General features: G+C 47.3%; 1 protein-coding gene across 4 annotated transcripts in view; it reads right to left on the reverse strand.

Annotated features, from left to right (window-relative positions):
* The window catches only part of DGCR2 (DiGeorge syndrome critical region gene 2), a 59,430-nt gene extending 45,576 nt beyond the window's left edge, over positions 1-13,854 (reverse strand). For 2 of the 4 annotated variants that reach the window (XM_090290837.1, XM_090290836.1), the window contains exon 1: positions 13,519-13,854. In XM_090290837.1, the coding sequence (XP_090146963.1) occupies positions 13,519-13,597 (79 nt within the window). In that variant the 5' untranslated portion in view covers positions 13,598-13,854. The remainder of the gene's footprint in view (positions 1-13,518) is intronic. The other 2 variants (XM_090290839.1, XM_090290838.1) reach the window with 1 other exon arrangement.
* Positions 13,855-15,582: the final 1,728 nt, after the last annotated feature.

Below are 15,582 nucleotides of genomic sequence, written 5' to 3' on the forward strand. Positions count from 1 at the left end.
GCAACAATCCACAGGCGGTCATTCCAGAACACACTGTTATTATGTTATAATCTTCCCACGTTCTCTACAGTGCTCTAAATGCCATTTGTCCTTTCATGAGATGAAGGACCACCTCCAGACTACCTCCAACACAGCCCTGCACTCCGGTTCTTAGGAGCCCTGGCTCAGCAGTCCCTACGGCTCCCTGTAGTCCCTCTGGCCCTTTCCTAGTGACTGTCACTTCATGGCTCTAGCAGGTCTGCCTGCAACCTCCCTGCTCCTGCAGCTTCCTGACACAACGTATCAGCCTTGAAATAGGCCCTGATGATCTGTCCCTCAGAAAACTATAGGTCCCGCTCCCAAACCACAGTGAAGCCCCATATCAGCCATGATACCTACTCAGCCTTGCTGGGTTTCATTCCTTCATCTGTGAAACATGGTGATCATCCTTGTCTTGCTATCCTAATTTTTGAAGTGGGGGTGGGGTAGCGGGGGGAGAGTTGCAAGGTCCAAAAGAGAAATCCACTAAAACAGTGCTTAGCTGCTCAACAGTTTCATGTATTCCATCCATTGGAATAATTCTTGAGGATCTTTGAAAAGGCAATTTCTCTCAGAAGGACCCACATGGAGAAAGGGAAGATAGGGGCAGGGACCAAGGAATAGGGGCTTTGCACAGCATGGCCCATCGCTAGGTCTCAGCAGCAAAGTCCAGTCCAGGCTGCTGTTAACGGTAGGCCTGGGCATCCCTCAGCTCTGGCAGGTACCAGGGTTGCAGCAGAGGGCCACCAGCATCTGAATATCAAGCTGGGAGGAGCTCAGAGCCCAACTGGCCCCACTATTTTCACACCAGGGCCCAGAGCTCAAGGGGGATAAGACATGTATGGCTTAGAGAAAACTAAGGGACTGAAGTTTTATTAGTAAAATTTAAAGGAAGGATCCAGTTCGACGCCTGCTCCATGTCCTGTGTCATGTTGGCAGCCGCAGAACAGAAGCCAGAAGCCAGGCTCTGTGCTCTCTCACCCAAAGCCCCAACCCCAAAGCCAGCACAGCTGAGGATGGCAGGTCAGGAATTGGACTGGAATCAAAGCTACCGCTGCCAGGATGTCCTTCATGCTGATTTGGGGCGTGGACTAGGTCCAAACTTCTGATTCTGACCCATTTCCTCTTTGTGAAGACAGAAGACAGGACTTATGAAATGCTGAGCCTCTGTAGAGGCCAACCCACAAATACCCAAGGAACCAGGAGTGCCTGTCTGCCAATGGGGATCTGTACCAAATATACTGGGAACACAAAACACTTGGGGGTATGTGTGTTTAATCCTCACCCGAGGATATGTTTATAGATTTTAGAGAGAGGGGGAGAAGTGGGGGAGAGACAGAGGAGGGGAGAGAGAAACATCAATATGAGAGAAAAACACTGATCAGCTACCTCCCACACGTGCCTCGACCAGGGATCAAACCAGCAACCTAGGTATGTTCCCTGACTGGGAATTGAACCTACAACCTTTTAGTATACGAGACAACGCTCCAACCAACTGAGTCACCCGACCAGGGTTTCTGCTGTGGTTTTGAAATATAACCGCAAGTTCTTTGATATGCCTCCCTAAATGCCAGTAGCTCCCCAGTCACTGTGACCACCAAACCCATTTCCAAACAGCCCCTGGGGCACAAAGAGAATCACACTCAGCTCCCCATGTGGGAGCGGAGGCTCATCTGACCAGAGTGTGTGAGAGAACAGGCAGGTGACCAACTCAGGAGGGCTGCAGAGCTCAGAGGCAGTGTTAGCTACTTTCTCCTATCAGCCAAAGAGTCATAAGACAAGACACTAGGGAACGCCACACCAGAACAAAGTGACAAGGCCGAACTTCAGTATTTATTTCTCACAAATAACAAGCATTTTCTACATGCAAGAGAGAAAGCTGCTGCCACCTGCTCCCTTCCATCCTCAGACACTGCCCAGCCTGAACACCAGCTTGTCAGCTCTGACCTGCCCTCCAATTTCTCCTTAGGTCGATGGCTGGGGAAGAAGGCTCTGGTTAAAGTAAGTTATACTAGAAGAGGAAGGAGAGGCCCTAAGGAAAAGGATGTAACTGGAAAGAAGAAGCAGGTTCACCAAAATTCTATTAAATGAATGACACGTCAGAAAAATAACAGCAATCTGCAGTGAGTCTGTGAAGGTTGAAGGGCAGGATGGAGAGGGAGGTATATACTTAGGACTAAGACCAGAGCAAGAGAGCAGGGTAGAACTGGAGAAATAGCTATCTCACATTTGATATAACATCTACCACCAATTCATTCCAACACTCACACCACATTTTGATGACAGCCACAGTATAGTGTAGCTAGTTCTTCTCAAGAGAAACAACAGCTGTAGTAAAATCAGATTCCTGAATGTTCATTTTGCACGTGCCAGGCAACAGTATCAAATACATTATATTTAAATCCTTAAGACACACCCATTACCTCCTTCAACAAACACAGCTGCATGCCCGGGGGGTCAAGAACTGTGCTACAGGCAGGTGAAAAGAGCAGATCAAAAAATACAAGGTCTCTGCCTTCACGGAGCTCACAGTCTAATAAGGAGGCAGATCTTCCCAACTTGAGGTAAGCAAACATTTCATAGAGAAGCACAGAAAGTGTAGCCATAAAAGAAAAAAATTTGTAAAATGGATTTCTTCAAAATTAACAACCTCTTTGATCAGGAGTTCACTAAAGATACACAGATCAATGGAACAGAATCCAGAGCCCAGAGAATAAACACACAAATGTGGCCACCTGATTTCTGACAAAGGTACAAAAACAATTCAATGGAGAAAGGTAATCTTTCAACAAATGCTGGTGGAACAATTTGACATCTACTTATCAAATGATATCCACTTATCAAAAATGAACCTCAACTCATATCTCTTATCAGATATAAAAATTAATGCAAAACACATCAGACTTAAATGTAACACCTAAGACTATAAAAATTCTAGTGAAAAACCTAAGAAAGTCTTTGTGAACCTGGGTTAGGCAGAGTGCTTACATACATCACCAAAACACTATAAAAGAAAAAATGTTATAAACTGAACTTCATCAAAAGATCAGTGGTTGTCAGGTAGGAACCTCAGGTAGGGGGTGGCACTGACTACAAAGAGGCAGCAAGAAGGACCTGGTGATGGAACTTTGTTCTGTACTTTAAGTGTGGGGTTGATTATATAACTCTACACATTTGTCAAAGCTCAAAAATAATATACCAAAAAGAATGAATTTTAGTGTACTAAATTAAAAAATAAAACAGATAACCAATGTCAATAAATTCAATTAAAAAGTTTAAAATTTTTTAAAATAATAAATAAAAGATATTTTTTAAAGTACAGTTAAGCAAATTAATGGGTAGGTCATTGAAAATATCTGCAACATAGCTAAGAAATTTTAACTGGAATATACAAAGAATTTCTAAAACTCAATAAATATAAGCAATGAAAAGGCAAACAACCCCATAAAAATAGGTAAACGATTTGAAGAGATGCTTCTCAAAAGAAGATAAACAAATGGTCGCTTGTGCTCTCTCTCGCTCTCTCTCTCTCCCCCCTCATTCCTCTCTTTCTAAAATCAATAAACATAGCCTTGGGTGAGGGGGAGTAAAATTTAAAGAAGGTATTAAGGTTAACAAAATAATTAATAGTATTTATTAATACCAAAAACCTAAAGGTGCAATTATTACAAATTTTACTTGGATTTTCTTTTTACTAATACATAATTCTTTTCTTACCACAGAAGCAAAACTGGAAAAAACATTTTAAGCAAATAGCAATATATACTAATGAGAGTTGACATGTTAAACTATAAATATTCATTCTAAAAAAAATGTTAATTCACTCAGTAAAACACAACCTATTCAAAATGAGATGTTTCCTTACAAATTACTGTAATGAAATAGAAGCTTGTTATAAAAATGAGACAATAAATACCTCTCGATATTATTTATTTTAATAAAGGTGGTTTCGAATCAATATGGCTTTGAACCTAACTGTATAACAAACACACAGAAAAGAGAAGAGAATTAATCCAAGCAGATTTTGCACCCAGAACTTTTGAGTATACATCATCAGTCTAAATTTTAAAAGGGCTGGGAAAAAAAAGGTCCAAAGTTCTACTCAGTTGGTTCACTGTTGGTAGTGGCAATGGGTGTGCCACTCCTTAAAGTATTCTGTGTGCACTGTAGGAGTAAGCAAATGAGTAAGTCTACCGATGTTGATGGAAGCCAGTTTTATCACAATAAAAAAGGAGAGATACAAATATGAAAAGGGGAAAGCAAACAAGATCCTGTGATGCTAGGTTGGAACTAAAACTGTATGAAACTATACAAAAAGAGACACACAGGAACAGGTGTGTGTGCACACATCCCAGCCGTACTAAAAGCCTTAGTAGCAGCAACATTTTAATAGTCATAAGCACACCTAGCACCAAAATCTTGGCTTCTAAATACCACCTTCCACTCAAAGGAACCAGTGATCCATGGAAAGATGCCTGAGACAGGAAAAATACATGAGCTTGGTAATAAGGAATGTCTAGAATGGATGGGGACCTGACAGAAGGACAAAGAAGCAAGTCTGAAGGGGTTTCCACTGTTCAAATTAGTTACAATATAACCATCAAAATGAATGACAATAAGACTATATAACACATTGAATTTTAAAAAAATCCATGAATCCATATTGACACTAAAAAATAAAAACAGAAAACTCTTTTATAGTAGACTACTACTAAAAGAATGGTTAGAGAAAAATCACCATTTAACAATCATCACAGTGATAACTGATTCAGGAAAAAATCATCAATAGATGCGTAAAACCACTAGGTGAGGTTACCTATCTCCCTTTTGGGTACTTGCCCATCACCAAGGGAGAGAGGCACATTTCCAGTAGGGAAATGAAGTGAAGGTTTGTTCTATTGCTGGAACAAATGGATAAGCTGTACCTCCCAATGCATGCACTGAGGAGGGTTCAGCGTGCTGGGGGATCACTCCAGCCAAAAATGCACCAAATCAGTCTGATCACGAGGAAACAATCTGATAAACCCAAAATGAGGAATATTCTATAAAATGGCCTGTTCTCTTTAAAATGTCCATGCCATGAAAGACAAAAATAGCTGGAGAGCTGTTCCAGATTTTAAAAGGTTAAACACACATGACCATTAAATACAACACACAATCCCAGATTAGATCCTGGATTGGGAAAAAATATACACTGTAAATGAACAACTGGTAAAATGAGGATATGGCTAACTGTACTACATCAATATTAAACTTCAAAAATTTGGTAACTGCATCTTGCTTGTAAGAATGGCCTTGCTCACCCTGGCTGGTGTAGCTCAGTGGATTGAGTACCAGCCTGCGAACCAAAGTGTCGCTGGTTTGATTCCCAGTCAGGGCACATGCCTGGGTTGCAAGCCAGGTTCCCGGTTGGGGGTGTGTGAGAGGCAACCACACATTCATGTTTCTCTCCCTCTCTTTCTCTCTCCCTTCCCCTCTTTCTAAAAATAAATAAATATTTTTAAAAAAAGAATGGCCTTGCTCTTAGGAAATATAAACTGAGGGATTTAGAAATGAAGGGTCATGATGTCTGCAACTTAGTTTCAAGTAGTTCTGGAAAAAAAGTGTGTGTGTGTTTACAGATATTATATCTGCGTACACAGAGAGAGCCTGTGCAAACGCGTGTTGAGTCAAATGTTAACTGGTAAATTTAGGTGAACTACATACAGCTGGAGTTCATACTGTTCTTACAACTTTTCTGTAGGTATGAGATGTTTCCAAAGTAAAAAGTTTTTCTTTTTAAAAAGAATGAAATATCCCCTGTATCACTCTGAAGGGGGATGTTTTGAAATCTTAATTATTTTTGGAATTAAGGTCTCCTTATGCCAATTAAAAAAAAGACCAATGGATCTTTAGGATTTGGTTTCAGCTTTGCCCTTAAGGTAAAAATAAGTTTGTTCATGTCAAAGTTCCCCAAAATGTTCACTCAAATTCTAAATTATCCTTGGTGAAATTAAGCAATTTAGATAAATAAGCACAAAAATCTGAGTTATAGCACAAATCCAGGGGTCCAAACTGGAGTAACTGCAGATATAGTTTTCAAATGAGACAAATTCATGAGAGTCGAGGAAGTCAGTTGAAAGTATTGCTTGTGCCCTGGCTGGTGTGGCTCAGTGGTTTGAGTGCTAGCCTGGGAACTAAAAGATCAATGATTTGATTCCCAGTCAGGGCACGTGCCCGGGTTGCAGGCCTGGTCCCCAGCTGGAGGTGTGCAAGAGGCAACCGATTGATGTATCTCTTGCATATTGATGTTTCTCTCTCTCTCTTTCTCCCCTTCTCCCTCTCTCTCTAAAAGTAAGTAAAATCTTAAAAAAAAAAAAAAGTACTGTTTGTGTACTTCATGAGTTGAGTCCCCTAGCCTATACCATCTCTAGCTATAAATCTCACTAAATTGCAGCTTCTGTTAATGAAAAATCTACATAAGAGGTCTCTGAGGTGACTTACAAAGGTCCTCAAAACACTGTCAAATGAAAACATCAAAAAGTTGTATAAAAAGTATTAATTCCATTTATGTAAAATACTGTTTATGAATGTTTTCCCTACTGTCCTGAGCTTTCACTGGGGCTCACCACCACAGTCTGCACATGCATCCTTCACACCAACAGGGTGGAAGGAAATCTGATGACTGTCTCCCCCTCCCAGGGGTGGCCAACAAACTATTAAGGGCTGCAGAAAAAGCCTTCCTGGGGCCCCAGGCGAGCCTCATCCCTTTCAGGTACTTCTAGTCCTCTTCTTCTGTCTTCTAAGACCACAAAGCTTTGTAGATATTCCAACTGACCCACGGACCCTAGAAGTGGCCAGTGACACTCGAAAGGACTCTGCATCAGGAGACCTGATATCAATCTAAGTGCGCAGGGGTCCTAGAAGTTCATGTCTCCTGGCTGGCCCTCTGGGATGCCCAAGGCCCTGGGCAGCCCCAGGCAATGCTCCCCACAAGTGATGACCTCCTAAGGAAAGTCCCCCAGGTAACAAGGCTTCTGAGACAAGGTGGGAGTGCAGGGTGGACCTGGACGCTGCCTTGGCCCAGCACACCCACTGGGGGACTCAGCTCTCAGCTCTGTCCTGTCTAACACAGAGCAGTCAACAGTTGAGGCCAGAAAGACAAGAAACTTATCGAACTGATGGCTGGCTGTCAGGGATCTAGAAGTCAGCCTAAAGAGAGGGACCTGAAAGGAGCAGGGACACTAAGGACAACAACCAATCCAGGTTCACTGAGACAACAGCCAACCAGGCAAGAGGAGAGGGAGAAGGCCAGGAGGTGATTGTGTGCAGTCCCCTGCACTACCACCTCTTAAGCAAGACCTGTCCTGTGCAATAGCCAGTGAAAGAACAGGTCACTTCCTCATGTAGGGGGCAGTTAGCTTCTAAAGCCTCAGGGTCAGGCAAGGCCATCAGAGAGGCAGCCAGGCCCTGGGGCTCCAAAGTGCAGGAGCCCCCAGCGCCTCCAAACCCCAGATTAGGTGGCTGGTGAACTTCAGGAAGGATCCACATTTGTGAGAAGCCCTCACCTGCCCTCACCTCTCAGCTCAGCCCCTATCTGCAGAAGCAAGCTCCCCACAGTGCGAGGCCAGGCCAGCTGGCTCTTCAGTACCCCCCACACACACACACACACAAGTCCTCCATAGGCATTCTTGCAGTCAGCCACAAGGCTCCTGTCCTCGCCCCCACCCCAGGGGCAGCTGCAAGGCCCACTGGCTAAGGGAGCTATTGCTCTTTATGTCAAAATATAAATAGCCATTTGTACATTTACTCAATAACTGATTTCTGAGTGCCCGCTCTGTGTCAGACCAGACCCAGGAGGCATAGCATGAACGTGACAAAGAGCAAAACATGTCACTATGAACAATCCTAGCCCTGTCCAAAGTGCTTCGGCTGTTTGGTGACTCTCCACAAGCTAACTCCCCACCCCCACCCAGACCATTAGAAATGGCTAGATTCATTCAGCGCTATGTATCAGACACTGCTAAAAGCCACTGTGCTCTGCTGTCTGCGGGGGAAGGGGGACAACACATGAACCGGACCTTCTCCTGATAAATATGCCCTTATGTGTGTGTGCGGAGTCCTGCGTACAGTTTAGGGGGTGTCCCTACACTTCCTAATACCCATTCATGGATAACATTTACAGTTGGCCTTTATGAAGCATTTGCTTTACATGAGACGCTTCTTTGAACTTTATACCTACCCATTTTAACTTTCACATCTCTATGAAGTTCTGTTATCTCCAGGTTACAGGTAAGGAAACTGAGGCACAGAGAAGTCACAGATTGGGTAGCAGAGCGAGACTTGACACCAAGCAGTGCGGCTCTAGGGCCCCTGTCCTTAAACTACAATACTTGATTTATCTATCCGCAGCCACTCTATATACAGGCAGTTCATTTAAAGTAATGCCAGACCTGGGCTTTCCTTTTCCCAGGACAATGCCCAGAAGCCCCAGGACACTCTGGGTCCCCAGAGAGCTGTACTCTGACTACTGCCAGCATGCCATTCACCCTCCCTTGAATTTGCCCTGCTCAGACTGTGGCCCATCTTGGAGCGGCAGAACTGTCTTTTGCTAAATATCCCAAATCAATTGGTAAATCACACAGAAACAAAAATATGGGCATTACATAAAAACCATACTGTGATCCTACCCTTCACTCTGGCAAACTGTTGGCTCCAAAGTGGCCTCTTGGGATTATTAACCTGCTCTGCAGGAAGGAGAAGGGATTGGTCACCAGCTTTTCAGCAACCAAAACACAAAAGCATATGTGGCAAGGGAACAATGTAGCAGCACACCAAGGAAAAGACATTCAATCAGTCCCTTGCTATCTACTAGGTCCTAAATGTTGTCACTGACACATTCCACTTAAGAGTCAAGAATCTTATTAAGTGTTTCCTTATCCAAAGACAGGGAGAGGAAGAGAGGTAAGATATGTGTGCAGGGAAGGCCCACAGCTAGATCTCCTCCCATGATGTATGCACTCAGTAAGTGCTGCAGATCTGCCAGGGGAGGGCAGTGAGAAGACAGTGCCAAGGAGCTAGACCTGGAAAGCAGGACAATGCTGCAGGCAAGAATGACCTGGACCAGAGGAACAGCAGACACAGCCTAACAGGAGCAAGAAGGTACAGACACATTTGCCAAAGTTTAAGACAACAGCATATTCTTCATTCCTAAGACTAGAACCCACCAACTGAAACACTAACCCGGACTAGCTGCCACCTGGGCCAAAAGGAGCTTTAACCACAGCACATCCTGTGCCCTCAACACCATCTGTGGCTGACACAGTGCCTGGCACACAGCAGGTGATAGTGAGGGCTAGTTACAGGGCGAATGCAAGCAACTGGGTAGGGAGCATCACCCTACATCTCAGGGGCACTAAGTCCCAGGAGCCTCCTCCTGCTCTCTGAAGTGATCAGAGGGAAAGAGACATGACATATGCAGCTTACTGTCAAGGTTCAGAAAAAAATTATGTGCATGCATACATTCTTATGTGTGAGTACGGACACACAGTGGGGATAAGTTAAGTAAAATGTTAACAATAGGTACAACTAGTACAGAATATTCAAGGGTTCTCTGCACTAATTCTTGAAATTTTTCTGTAAGTTTGAAGTTATTTCACCCACAAAATGTTTATTTTTGTTGTTTAAAAAAAAGAAAATTCATTAGCTAGTGAGGTTGATAAGTGTGACACTACTTTCCAACTAAAAGGAATAGAATTGTAAAGCCCAAAGCCCAGTCTGCTAGCAGGGCAAGTTCTATAGTGTTACAGGGTGGTAGGCTGTGGAGGGAAGAGCTCCAAACTGAGAGGTCACCCGGCCACCCTAGGTGCAGGCTCAATGTTCCAGCTACTTATATAAGTTTCCAGCCATTTCTGCTTATAAAATATTCACACACATCCTATTCATTAACGGATATGTTGTTCCAGAGGTCAGGTACTATGGCCACTTCTCAACTCACTGAGGACTTACCAGTTCAGCATACCCAGCAGACCCCTCAGGGTCCCTAATGGCCAAAGGGAAAGAACCCTTAACTAGAAGCTAGCTCACCTGGGTTTGAATCCCAACTGTGCTGCTCACCAGCAACGTGACTTCATACAAGTCATTTGTCTTTCCCAGTAGGCTTTCTTTCTCCCAAGGAACACAGCTCCAGTCCTGCTACCTCACCAGGAGGCCTGCCCAAGCACAAGCCTTTTCTTGGGCTGCAGACTTCAGTTGAGAACATGATTTAGTCAGGGAAAGTAAATGTTTTCTCAGCTATGTAGTACGGTAGGATCAGCCTGGAGGGAGCTGTGGCATGATTTTCTTTCATAATTGATGCTAGAAAAACGCAGGCTTAAAATCAGCAATTGGTGCTGCATTCCCTGTACAAATAAAGAGTCGGTGACATGATATCACAGTCAGAGACCCCTAAATGCCCCTCTGTGTTTGTCATCCTTAGGCAGAGATCCCCAACCTTTCTTTCTCACCACATCCCTGGTAGACATAATGCACATCTTCATTGGTCATTATGGTTAACCACAAAAGGAATTTGGGAAAGGGTTGGTTCTCTCTCTCAGACCAGGTTATTCAGATGGAAGAAGCTTCAGCATCCCCACCTGGTGAACCACTGGGTCCATCAGAAGAGAGGCACTCTGGGGCTCCACAGCAGGGTTTAAGGGTGGCACAAGCCCCTAGGAGGGGTGCATGATGGGGTCAGGCTAGACTTCAAGGACTGAATATCATCTCAACCACTTAGCTTAATGAGCTCTCCGTATTCATTTCCCCATCTGTAAATAGGGTTAATAACAGTATCTACCTCACAGGGACCATCTGAGAGTCAGGTTAATCAACACTTGTGTTGGTACCACAACAGCGTGGCATGTAACACATTCTCAAGCAATATCAGACATGCATTTAAAATAAACTTTGGCAAAAACTCAAGTTCAACACACTCTTGTTGACCATTGCCCCCAGTCTGTGAAAGGCCTCATGCCCTGGCCTGCATCAGAGAGGAGCCAAAAGTGGCTTAGTCCCCATCCTCAAGGGTTCCACCTGGCAGAAACCAGAAGTCACCCTCCACACCCGCCTGCCTCCTCCCTCCCTCCTTCTGGGAAGCAGGTTCTGACTGGTGCCCTTCTCACACCCAAGTATGGGTCTAAGTCAGGATTCCAACAGAAAGAACGCAGGCAAAAACCAAAGAAGCATCCCCTCAAAAATGGCAGCCAGCAGACCCCTGCCTGGAAGGACACAGAGCACACACAGCACACAAGGAGACCATCTGACCCAGAGTGAGATGTGCCCTTGCTGCCCAAACAAAAGTCAGGGAGCCAGTAAGAGTCCCCCAATTTTGCACAGCAAGATACCACAGCCCCCTGCTACCTCGGGTCCCACTACGAAGTTCTGATCTGGAGAGTCATGGGATGAAAAGGGTAACTTAACTCCCTCTGCCAGAGCTGCCTTCCTGTCCCAACTCAAACCTAAGTGTGCTGTCTTCTGTGAAGCCCTCTCCTGCTTCTCAGATACAAATGGTTGTCACTTCTGCCGCCCGCCTGGGCCCCCACACTCAGCGGACTGATTTACACCCAATCTCTCCTTCCACACCTAAAAGGTACTCCCAGAGGGAGGGGCTTATTCTCTCCGTTTGCGCATTCCTAGTGATGGGCAGGCGTTGAACACTTAGATGCTTGTTCAATTGCTGCTGGCCACTTGGCAGGATATGTGGACAAACAGAAAAGGAGCTGGGGATATTCATCATCTCTATCATCCAGGCAGGAGATGCTGGACCTGGAACCAGAGGCACCCCAAGGAAGATAGGCATGCATGATGCATGGCTTCACCCCTCAGCCTGGAGACCTGATGTGCAAAGATGATGAGCCAGAACAGAATGATGTCTCACCTCTCTACAGGTTTAGACATGTTTTCTAAAGGACTTAATCACAACAGTCCACAATCCATTGGCTCTGCTCCCCAAGAGCCCATACAGTACTTTCCTAGACAGGTGGCCCTTTTCCTGGCTTCCATTCCTACCAAGGCTAACCCAGAACCAGTCACCCTGCTGCCCAGAGAACATCAAAAGCAACCAGCTCTACTCAAGAAGCCCAGAGAAGAATCACTGGAGAGACTCCAGGATTGAGTGTGGGCCCAGGGCCTTGGCCACTAGGTAGACACGAGGGAGTAGAGTGGTTCAGTGTGTCTGGGGGAGGAGCCTGGCTAGGGCACAATGGAGGGCCACACACCACTGTGCTCCCAACCTGCCTTTACCCACTGAGGTCTGACGGTGCTCACAGAAAATGGCCCTGAGCACTTCCACTTTCGTGGACCCCTTCCTGCATTAATTTTTTTTTTTTTAAGTTAGGCATACTTTGGCCCTGGCTGAGCAGCTTAGTTGGTTAGAGTGTCATCCTGATACACCAAGATTGCCACTTTGATACCTGGTCAGAACACATACAAGAATCAATCAATAAATGCATTAATAAGTGGAACAACAAAAAATCATTCTCTCTCTCTCTAATATTTAATTAAAAGTCATCCTTTTCAACAGCACTGTTATAAAAATAATGCCTATATGTGTACAGTTCATTTTTTTAACCTAAAAGGTTTTTATTTTTCTGCTTATTTTAAAAGAAGTCACACATTTTCACCGGCTCCTAAAAGCATGGTGGGCCCCCCGCATTGTGTCTCTGTGCCTGTTAGATAAATCAGCCCTGTATTTGGGGATTTGATTTTCTTGCTGCAGTTCAGAGGAGGGGTACACCAGAAATAGGTAGAGAAAAATTGTCTAGGACCTTCTAGCTACCATGATTCTGATCCCCCACCACAGGCTTTTTTATAGAAACCTAAGTTCCAAGGGGAGTTCCAAAGGCACTTAATCATCAAATAGAAGGAACAATCCTAAGTACCTGGCACTCCAGGCTCCTACTACTGTGACACACCTGCGGAGCAGGGCATTAATCTCTGCCCCAGGAAAGGCCTGCTCGCGATGCCGGTTGGCTTCCCAGCACCTCTTCGGGGCAGGTCTCTGAGCTGAGTACTTCTCAAATGTAACACCCACTAAGTGACAATAAGCGACAAGCTACTGCTTTCCATCCGAGGGGTTTCCAGGGCCTGGGACGCTAACACCAACTCACGGCTGGGCGGAAGCAAGGGAAACCAGGTGCCTCCACGAGATGCTCTCTCGACCCCCAGCCCTTGAGCCTAACCCCAGCCGCTGAACCAGAAAAGAGGGCGCGTCCAGAGCGCAGCTCCTCGGCTAGAGAACTCCACCACCCTCGCTTCCCTCAACCTCAAAGCATGTAATGCTCCACAGACGTGGACCCAAAGGCAACGTCGCTCTAGAACAAAGTTCCATGGTGTACGAGGCGCTCGAGCCCTGGTAAATTCATGCATGGTCCCGTCTGTGCACGCCCCCGGCCGGGTGGAACGAAGTCCCGGGGTACTTCAGCCCCGCACACCCCGCACGCCCCGCCCCCGGCTGACCGCCCCGCCCCCACTCGCGCCGCGCACCTGGTCGCAGCGGCTCGGTGACGGTGAGCACGAGCAGGAAGAGCAGCAAGAAGGCACCGCTGTCTGCCTTGGGCACCATTTATCCTCCGTTCATCGTCCCCGGGACGGCCGCGTGACCCCGCGGGGAGGCCAGACTGGGCCTGGCTCAGGGTCGGGGGACCGGGACGGGGATGGGACCGGGGTGGGATCGGGTGCGAAGAAGCAGCGAAGAAGGGCTCCGACTGGGCCGCGGCTGAACTGGGCCGCGGACTAGCGCGCACTCTCGGCTGCAACCTCGGGTTCCGAGCCCTGCTCCGCGCAAGATGGCGGCCGTCCTGCTCTGCTCCGCGACGCTCCGCCTCCCGCCCCCTACACTGGTGCTGGCCAATGAGTGCTGAGGAGGGGCGTGGCCTGCGGTTCCCACTGTGTGCGGACTATTGGCCGAGCTGGGGCGGAGCTGTGCTGTAGTGCCCGAAAGGGGCGAGGCCTAATATCAGGACGGTGAGAAGCGGGCCCGGTGGGGGCGGGATTTAAGGAGTTTAGTGTACCATTGGCTAAACCAAGAGGTGGGGCTCGGGGTTGGTACCTGAGCGTCGGGCCTCGGAAGGGCCTGGGATCCTAGGGCTCAGGGCAGGGGCGGTGGGGGAGGGGCAATGGGCTCAAAAAAGAGAGAAAGGGGCGGGGCCCAGTGGGGTCGAAAGGTGGGGAACGGAGGGCCCCGGAGTGGCCCAGGGGGCAGTGCGTGAAAGGAGGGAAGGGACCCAAAGGGTCTTCACATCTTGTACACCTGCAGGCGGAGATCCGGTCCCTGGCCCAAGAGTGCGCCCTAAAGTGGTCTTTAGGAAGGTCTGCAGAGAAGGGATGAGGACAACTGGAAGGAACCGGACTCTCTCTGAGGAGGCGGGGAAGCAGGATCAATGCTGAGGTACAGGCAGGTTTGATTTCATCAGCACACGCAACTGAAAATGTTTCAAACAGATGAGGAAATAACCTAAGGGAGTGTCATACAAAGAGAGCTGGAAGGGAAACCCCATTCTAGGGAGACCCTGTAGTAAAGCTGGCTGGCCTCTGAAGGAAGGGCCCTGCCTACACAATGGAGGAGGGGAAGGAGCACTAGGCACAGCTGCTGCCACATCAGGCCACATTTACATAGAGGAAAGCCACTGGGGACAATGCTCTAAGTATCGATTTCACACCTGTTACCAGGAACAAGGTGACCATGGGAGGGTACACAGCAGATGGGGAGTTCTCAGCAGGAGAAAGGAGCAAACTCTCCAGTGGAAGGACCACCAGCCGTGCAAACAGGCCTGGCACAGGGTGTCAGGGCTGGAAACGAGGGTGAAGATGGGAGCAGAGAAAAGTGGGGAGGGCCAAGGCTGGTGAGGACCCATCCCGTCCTACCCCACCTCCAGCCCCACTGGCTCACTCCCCAAGAGTAGGCCTCTCAAGCTCCCCCAAGGCATGATTCTCCTGAGTGTCTCTTAATCCTGTGACACTCCGGGTCATCTGAGAGAGAGGCACCCTCACCCTCTGGGCAGATATGGCCAAGGTTAAACCCAAGGCTAGGCCAGACCTGCCTGCTTCAGCTGTTTGGTGTGTCCCTGAGCAGGTGCTAGACAAAGGGGCTGTCACAGTAGAGGGCTTCACTGCTGGCAGGAACTGGTCCCTGTCCAGTGCTGACCTCTCCATTTGCACTGTCCTCAGGGAGCATTCCAGGAGCAGCTGATGGCACTCAAAGCAAGATCCAGATCCAGCTTCTGCCCCAGCCCCAGATCTGCCCTGGGAGCCCAGCCAGGGCTACGGACTGGGCAGACCCCCAAGAGGGGAACACTTAGCCAAGAGCAGAAATCCCTGCCAGTTGTGTCCTGCACAGTGTCACTGTCAGAGAAGCAGGCTGGCAAGGTTTTGGATAAGGAAAGAACTACAGAGAGGTGAAAAGTCCAGCCAAGCCATGCAGGAGAGGGCAGAGTTCTGGCTTCCTGAAGGTAGTGACCCCCCAGGGCCTAGAGTCTTTGCCCCTCCTAATTCACCTCCACCCCTCACCCTGCTGCATGGCCTGCAGGCCGCCTGTGTGGACGTAAGCTA

Source organism: Furipterus horrens, unplaced genomic scaffold (assembly GCF_987537825.1).
Source record: "Furipterus horrens unplaced genomic scaffold, mFurHor1.1.pri manual_scaffold_11, whole genome shotgun sequence".
NCBI classification, from domain to species: Eukaryota; Metazoa; Chordata; class Mammalia; order Chiroptera; family Furipteridae; genus Furipterus; species Furipterus horrens.